This window comes from Oncorhynchus mykiss, chromosome 7 (assembly GCF_057628025.1).
Source record: "Oncorhynchus mykiss isolate SJ-2025 chromosome 7, ASM5762802v1, whole genome shotgun sequence".
NCBI classification, from domain to species: domain Eukaryota; kingdom Metazoa; phylum Chordata; class Actinopteri; order Salmoniformes; family Salmonidae; genus Oncorhynchus; species Oncorhynchus mykiss.
In genome coordinates this window covers 40,596,620-40,604,519 of record NC_143028.1, presented here as the reverse complement: position 1 = coordinate 40,604,519, position 7,900 = coordinate 40,596,620, and the positions used below count along the sequence as shown (strand labels likewise).

The window sequence follows — 7,900 nt, the reverse complement described above, 5'->3', positions numbered from 1 at the left end:
CTAATATTTCTGGAATTTTAATGCAGTTACAATTTATAGCTTATCAAATGCTGTTACCTAAATTGATGTTAGAACAGTTTAACTGTCTATTTTTAATTATAAGATAATTTAATGTTGAGGCTGATATGGTGGTCCTTATCACAGACTCAGAAGTCCTGCAGAAGGTGACAAACAGGCCTGTATCTGTGACAATCTAACCTATACAACAACAAAAAATCTAAACAATTCTAATATTATTGTAAACTGTAGGTGCAATCGCTTTGAGGAGATTTTTGTAGTATAAAGTACCCAGGCAAAATAACATGAAGAAATAAATGATCAAGTGGCCTTTTTCGTTTGCTGCATCCTGCGTTGGTACACATGGGACAAGGCAACTATGATTTCAGTACTTTTTGTATGCAGATCCCTACCATTTCAACCAAGTAAGAAATGACTTCAGGAAACAAACGTGAACAACCAGCATTTTATTGCATTTTTAGAATGCTTACGTCAGTTATCGAGACTGACTGTACAACAGAATACTCTGCATCAGACAGACCAGGAATGATGAGGAGATTACAGACTGATGATGGAGGTGATGAGCAGAATATTTAGTTAATAAAACAGAAAACTACAGACTACAGCTTCAACAGAAAACTAACCTAACTGCTGAAACATTAAAGCACCGTGACAGCTGCTCTGCTGTACCCTCTTCCCTCCCTCCCTCCCTCCGCCAGAAGCACGGGTTGAGAGGATGATGGTACAACACAGTGGTGAACGACAGTGGGGTGGATCATGATTGATGGAACCGTGGCAAATTAGCATGGCCACAAGTGTCTTGAGGGGGAATCTGATGCCGCCTACACAGAGCACAGCAAGGTCAAAAGGTTACCCGACTTGGGTTGATATTTCTTGTTCAAAATTCAACATCGAGTATATCAAGAACGAGTACAGTCCGACTCACATCAAACGTTTAACCTTTAGCCTTTGTGCTCCACTTAAGACTGCTACCTGATGTGCTTGGCTTTACTTATTATGAAAAAATAACAGTTGAGATAAAAATATAACAAAAAAACGGTATTTATTTCACCTAATGATGATGGGCTGATGATGATGACATCACTGATGATGTACGATATGAATTAATCGATTCCTCTGGAATAAAAACAAAGCATTTAACAAATACTCTACATCTTGGCACTGCATATTTTTCTTATTTTTCCTATTAGTTTCATATAAAATATCATTAGATTGATACACCCTTATACTATTACTGACCACTTAACTATCATTTCTCATCTCTGTGACCCTGGAATTAGTCATGCAAGATACCTCAGTCTTGTAGAGGAAATATACCTGTCTGCCCTTTTGCCGAGCAGTAATGTTTAACATATAGCCACAGAAGGCAGTGGTTGGACCATCAAAAGGAAGTATCAAAAACAGCTTAACACAAGGAAGAACAAAATCTGTACAAAATCCTTAGGTCAATGATAACAGAGAAAAAGTCTGTTTTCTATTTTACAGTTTAAAATCCAAAATCTGGGATAATCCCCCACCCTGCCCCGCCCATCTCGCACAGATGTCTGCATGTATGACGTTTTAAAGCAAGGATTACTAAGTAAAATACATTTGCAGTACAGTTTGCTATTCCAATACATACAGCAATTTTTCAAAGCTTTTTTTTTATAGCTAACACAAAGCAGTTGTGAGAAAGCAAAAAGAATAACACACATGTAATTTTTTGATCTTTGAAAGAAACAAGCAAAGAAAACGACAAGAAAAAGACACAAGGCGCAATACTAACAACCTACTGTTGTAAAGCCCACGTCCAAGCGACTGACAATAGACTGTGAAAAAAGGGGATCAAATAAAGTTAGGTGATTTCATCATGAAAAAAGGCCTGAGGTTTGGATTGATTTTGCAAAAAGGATGCGAGACCCTCAAGATAAACAAGCTCAAACGTTGTATTCTTATCATTTTTTTTTTTTTGCCTTTAAAAAAATATTTTTTCACTCACTACAGTTTTAGACTACACATGCAAGACATACAACTAAATGCAACTGAGTGAAACACATTTTTTTCTCTCTTAATTTAATCATTCCCTATAGGTTTGAACTGAGGTCTGTGTACTAACAATTTTTCTCATGCTGTTATCTTTAGTAATGTCAAGCTACACATGCTGAGAATGCTCTAATCTACCAGCTTTCCCCCCTTTAGAATACCAAGCAAATCAGCAAAAGACTGGCTTTGGACGAGATCGAGTTGTTCTCACGATCCCAGTCCGGCTGTTACTGACCCATCCCACAGCTGCCTGCTATTGGATATTAAATACATTTTCTGAAAACCACAGATTGCCCATTTTCATTAGCAATAGGAAACGCATGATGAAATGTTCAAATAACTGCCATAAAGTACCTTGTACCCAGCTTATTAGTTGACAGGAGTGTTTTTTAATATAAAAAGTAATACGTTGACAGAAACTAAACACAATCATAAAGCCGTGCCAATGTTAACAGAGAACAGTAGAATCCCGTCAAGATAGCAGGACTCACTAAAGAGTGGCATACAATCGTTGGAAAGGGTACAAATTCATAAAGAATAAAAAACAAACAAAATATTTAATCATTGTGTGGTCCAGTTGAAGTAAAGAATCCTTTTTCACATTGTTCTCTGCAAAGCTCTCCTGTCTACTGGTAAATCAGCATCGTTATTATCATCATCTCCTTTTATCCACCCCCTTATGTTGCACAGTAATCTGCTGCTGATAGATGGACAGAGTGATCCCTTTCCCTCTCATTGGTCCAAAGACCATGCTCCCCTAATTTGGTCATAATGTTTGTCTGACTCCGCATCTCCCTTGAGGTTTTGGTCACTGCAAAGTCCTGCAGCTACTGTACTCGTCATGACAACCCTTTGGCTTTAAAGGTGATGACAGTCCGACTGCTTGAGGAGCACCCTCTCTAATCAATGAGCCATTGGCTTGACAAAGCTGAGACTATACTCCATCAATAGATCCTGTCACATCCAATGGGAGAGAATGGAGGATATTTGGCCTTATCTGCTATTGCATGAAACAGAGAACATCGTTTTTACTTTGTAGTTTATCTTTGGTAGTCACAGAACAAGATATCCGACACATCAACAACTAAATACAAAAGTAAAACTAAAAACTGAACTAATAATAATAAATAAAAATGCAAAGTGGTTGCAGTCTTTAAAAAGTCAGTCTTTGACCGAGCATATTCAGTTTCATATCAATATACCAAACCTAGGATCAAGCCCATTTGTGTTCAGCCTCACAGCGCCACAGTCCCTGCATCAATCCCATTCACTCTATCACAGGACCTACACCACTACTCTGACTTGGTCATTGGGTTCTGCTGATGTTGACTACCGACTGTACCAGATCATCAGTTCGCTTGTGGAAGGGTCTGGGGCCGTAACATGCTTGACAAATACTGGAATGAAGCAATGATCAGGTCTTATTGCCTGTTTTGGGATTATCCCTAAATTAAGGACATTAATATTTAATCTGATGTGTGTAATTATTAATAATCACTCAGAACTGAGAGAGCCAACTGGTCATGCATATGGTAAAAAACATGACAACTATAGGGAATGCACTTTGATATCGTCAAGCCTGGCCAAACAATCCCTCCATGAGTGAAATGACAGTGTGGAAAACTAGACACGTTTGATCTACGATGACAGTTGTCTTCAGGAATCACAACTATCTGGTCTAAAATATCATCTTTGTCCTGCACACCTGGCATTTCATTTTCTTTCTAAAACTGGGAGCTTGCGAATGATCAGAAATGTGGATGCAGCTAACATGCACTGCCGTGAAGGGCTGTTCTCAAACATCATTTCATGAGGATAAATCATAACCTGCATGATTTCTCTGTCATTCATTCCCATCTTAAATTAAACTTCATTGATGCGTGGAGAGAGCCTTCATTACGAGTAGTGCATTGCAGATGGACTTCATGAGCTTGGGGGGATGGGGGATGGGGGGGGGCTACATGTCAGGGAGGTGGCATTCTGAAGCATGTGGAATAAATGACAGAAAAATACTACTTGGTATTTTGACATTCTGCTTCATGTAAAAAAACAACAACATGGAGACAACATGAAAGGAAATCATATAAGCATTCATCAAGTGCTGACCATACAGAATCTCCACAGCACGGGCATGAGGTCTGATCAGTTAAAGAAATCAAAAGCGATAAAGAGCCAATGTACAATGAAAAAGACATTTAGATTTGAAACCCCTCACCCTCAAAACACACCAAAAAACATCCCTCCCACCCTAGATGGAAGCAAACCAATTAAGTTTTGAAGGCAGTGACAATGAACAAAACATACACACACACACACACACACAATGTAAATTAAATGTCAGTCAATATCTCTTAAGTTTATGGGCATATGTGTGTGTGTGTGTGTGTGAGAGAGAGAGAAAAAGACAGAGAACCCCTCAGCAGTCCGTGCTCAGTGTGGTTGAGTGGGCTGCATGCAGTCCATACTGGCTGCACAGTGCAGGTCCAAGTCCATCCTGGATTTGAAATCACCACACTAACCAAGAAGTCCCCAGTACCAAACATGTCCATCCAACGCATGTTGAGTAGAAATGTCTTTTTTTTTTTCGTTCACTTAAACCAAAAAGTAGATATAAATCAAAAATACTCCCAAGTGAGACGTATTCTCGTTCTTGTGTTTTTCACTATGTATTTAATGGCACTAAAAGTCAATTGGAAACATTTGATAGCTGTCATCAGAGGGCTGAGACTGCAGTCTTGTATCTGTGTTATCTGTGACGTCGTGGCATCTCACAGATGACTAAGGTTAGTTCTGCCTCTGGGGGCCTGGCCTTACAGCATGTCATCGTGGCCCTGGTCGTCATCGTAATCTCTGTGGTGACCGAAATCTGGACTGTGGTTGGCCGTCATCACCAGGGAGAGGGGGCCTTCGTGGTCCTCCGGGTCCAGCGGTTCCTCTTTAATGTGATGCCTGCGTGGAAACAGAACACAAACAGACAGGGGATGATCCAGTTAGTTCATTTTTAGCTGGTTAAACCCTTGTTGAACCTTCCATTCTCTCTCAAAAACAGAATCACAGACATGTATTGATTCAGAAATTAGAAACAAAAACAAATGAATGGCTCTAATGAATCTCTGAGAGGGGCCTCACTGGGCTGGGCTTGATGATAATTTCACCTTCCTTTGAGGTATTCCAATCCCAGGAAACCGGCAGGCTTTATTTTCATAGCAGCTGACAACTGGGTATTCACTTAGAATTGATAAATGAGGAAGATTAACAACGTGCGACGGGGAGAGAGAAGAATGGACTCTGCGGAGGGAGCGAGTGGGGGGTTTGTCAGCCTCCTGGTGGCGGTGGATCAGTGGCGTGCTGTGTGTTCCCCTTCCTACTCGTTAACATGCACAACCTGCGAGGCGGGTCTCCAGAGGATGACCCCGAGCCAGCTTCTATCATTAATCAACTTCAAGCAAACACAGCGACCAGACACCGCTATACATGCTTTAAACTCCAAAATTAATGCATATTTTCACCCAAGTGTCAATAAGAGAAGAAAAGCGCTGGCAGGAAGGCGCGAGAGCAGAGCAGAAAGGCACACTCAACACAACACTGTGATAAGAAACAGAGCCCTTACGAGAATAATAACGCTGTCAGTTGTAAACAAGGCAAAACATGAACCCAGCCCACTGCCTGGGCAAAGGAGGCGCTAAAGAGATGAGATCTGCCAAATTCTCATTACAGAAACACTGCAGGAATAAAGCGCACGGGAAGGAGGCTCCACAGGCGCAGAGAGGAGGGAAAAAGGGGGTAGCATATTATGAGCAGCTGCGGGATATTTTCCCCTTTTTCTAACCATTTCAATTGTTATTTTTTAGAAATCGATACACAGAGTCAAATAACGATATATTATCGTCCAAAAATAATATGGCAATGTGTAACTGTATACATTTATGTCCCCCCGTCACTATGTGTCAGTACGAGATGCCGAGCTCGTTTTGACCAGCGGCCAGCGGCATGCACGTTCCAGATTTATTTACCCACAAACGTTACACAAATTAGATGTATTTACCCATAGACTTGAAAACAAGTTCAACACAAACGAGCTGACAAAACAGGGAGAAAAGTAAAGTCAGCTTTTCTACTGGTTTCAGATCAAAGTAACTCCACAAGTCACATCGCCTCAGGTCTCAATCCCAAGCTGCAGGGCAAACATGAAATTGTTATTATTATGCTATTGAACTGCATGCTGATTCCACACTCTGCTTTTAATTAGCTGGCTGAGGCTGGATACCTGATTATAGTCTTCCTGTAAAATAGAACGGCCCCTGTTTTCCTCCCTGTGTTAAAAGCCTAACTCTGACGAACACCATGCAGGGCTGTGAGATAGGCAGCTGGTAAACACATGTAAGGCCTGGGCCACTCCATAGTCAAGCCTGATGTCTGTACACCAGGTGAAGAGCTGTGAGCCAGGTTTGGTTCGGGTGGGACGAGGATGTTGCGAGTCTGCAGATTGTGTGAGGTGCATCTCTTGGAGAACAGAGAGGAGAGAGGGAGCCGGCTTGAGAGCGATAGAGGGTGCTAGCTCCGTAAACCGGAGCGTTTGTTTGAAGGCGTGCTGCTTCATAGAAGATAGAGGAAATGTGGCGCCGCGCAAACGCACTGAAGTTGAACGCTCTGACAAATTTTCGACTCGTATAAAGCTTATCCACACGGAGTAATTGTGAAAAAGCTCAGAATATGGGTTTAATCAGCCTCAAGATAAAGAGAGGGAGAGAGACACAGGCAGCCTTTGGGCCAGCACACCCATCCTGTCTCTGCCTTTCCTGTTCCAGAGCGATGCCCAAAGCTATGTTCACAGTGATTAGGGATGGCACTTTTCTCCATTTCGCCACAAGCTCAATACTGCACCTTTTTGTTTTCCGGCACAACTTCCCTCTAGCTCTGATGTTTTACGGGGCCATCCCTAAATCTAGCAGAGCTGCACATCGGTGCCCCACATCTGGAAACGATGCAGCCTGCCCCATATTATTTTAGGCTTCAAACAACTTAGCAGACACTCCTATACAACAAGTGAATAGGGAACTGTGGTTTCCAGGCCGACCACAGCTTTCCTACATGGGAACCTTGGACTATTTCTTCTAGAATAATGATGCTTTTTTTCTTGTTTTTCTTTCGACGGCTCAGAGGGTTCTGAACGTGTTGGAGCTCATGTTTCAGTGTGGAGGAGACAGCAGCTTTGTCACTTTTCTTTCTGCCATTTTGTAAATATTTTTTATAAATTGAAGAGGTGATTATGGCTGGACTCAGCAGATGGCAGGACACATTTTAGAACCGTAATAAAGACGAGTTTATAAACTTTGTGTTGAAATAACAGAGGGCTCCGGTCTTTGGCCTTGCCTGGCTTTAAAACCTTCCAGAAGGTGGAGTTTCCATTTTCAGGGAGGGCTGCAGCCACAGTCCTGGCCCTGACCCTTCATTCAACTGCGCCAATATCATCCTCTCTTTATTTATAATCCTGTTTATCACTGTTCATTTAGTATAACATTGACATAACATTAAAGCATTTGAGTGGATTTTTAAAGGTTCTATCAAAATCCATTATATTTGGGATCTATTTGAATCGGTGGTGACCAGCTGAAACTCTTTCCTTTCCTCCAGTCTTAAACAAATACTGCAGATAAAAAAGTAAGGAGCCACTCACATAGCTGGCAAGGGAGAGCGTCCTGGACTGCTGTCACTGCCGTTGCTGTTTCCATGGTCCATCGCTCCGTTCATCTCCTCTCGGATGGCATTCGCCAGGGAGTTGAGGGTGGGACTTCCAATGGAAGCAGTAGTGTATAGAGGTATGTTGTTTTCTGCCATTGAAGCCTGAAAAGCATGCACA

At 41.7% G+C, this 7,900-nt stretch overlaps 1 protein-coding gene across 25 annotated transcripts in view; it reads right to left on the bottom strand.

The window, feature by feature from the left end:
• Positions 1–449: 449 nt before the first annotated feature.
• LOC110527876 (forkhead box protein P1-B) overlaps positions 450–7,900 on the bottom strand; it is a 205,459-nt gene continuing 198,008 nt past the window's right edge. For 24 of the 25 annotated variants that reach the window (XM_036983357.2, XM_090240940.1, XM_036983359.2 and 21 more), the window contains 2 exons: positions 7,718–7,884; positions 450–4,989 (listed from right to left, as the gene is read on the bottom strand). In XM_036983357.2, coding sequence (XP_036839252.1) covers positions 4,851–4,989; positions 7,718–7,884 — 306 coding nt within the window. In that variant the 3' untranslated portion in view covers positions 450–4,850. The remainder of the gene's footprint in view (positions 4,990–7,717; positions 7,885–7,900) is intronic. The other variant, XM_036983354.2, reaches the window with a different exon arrangement.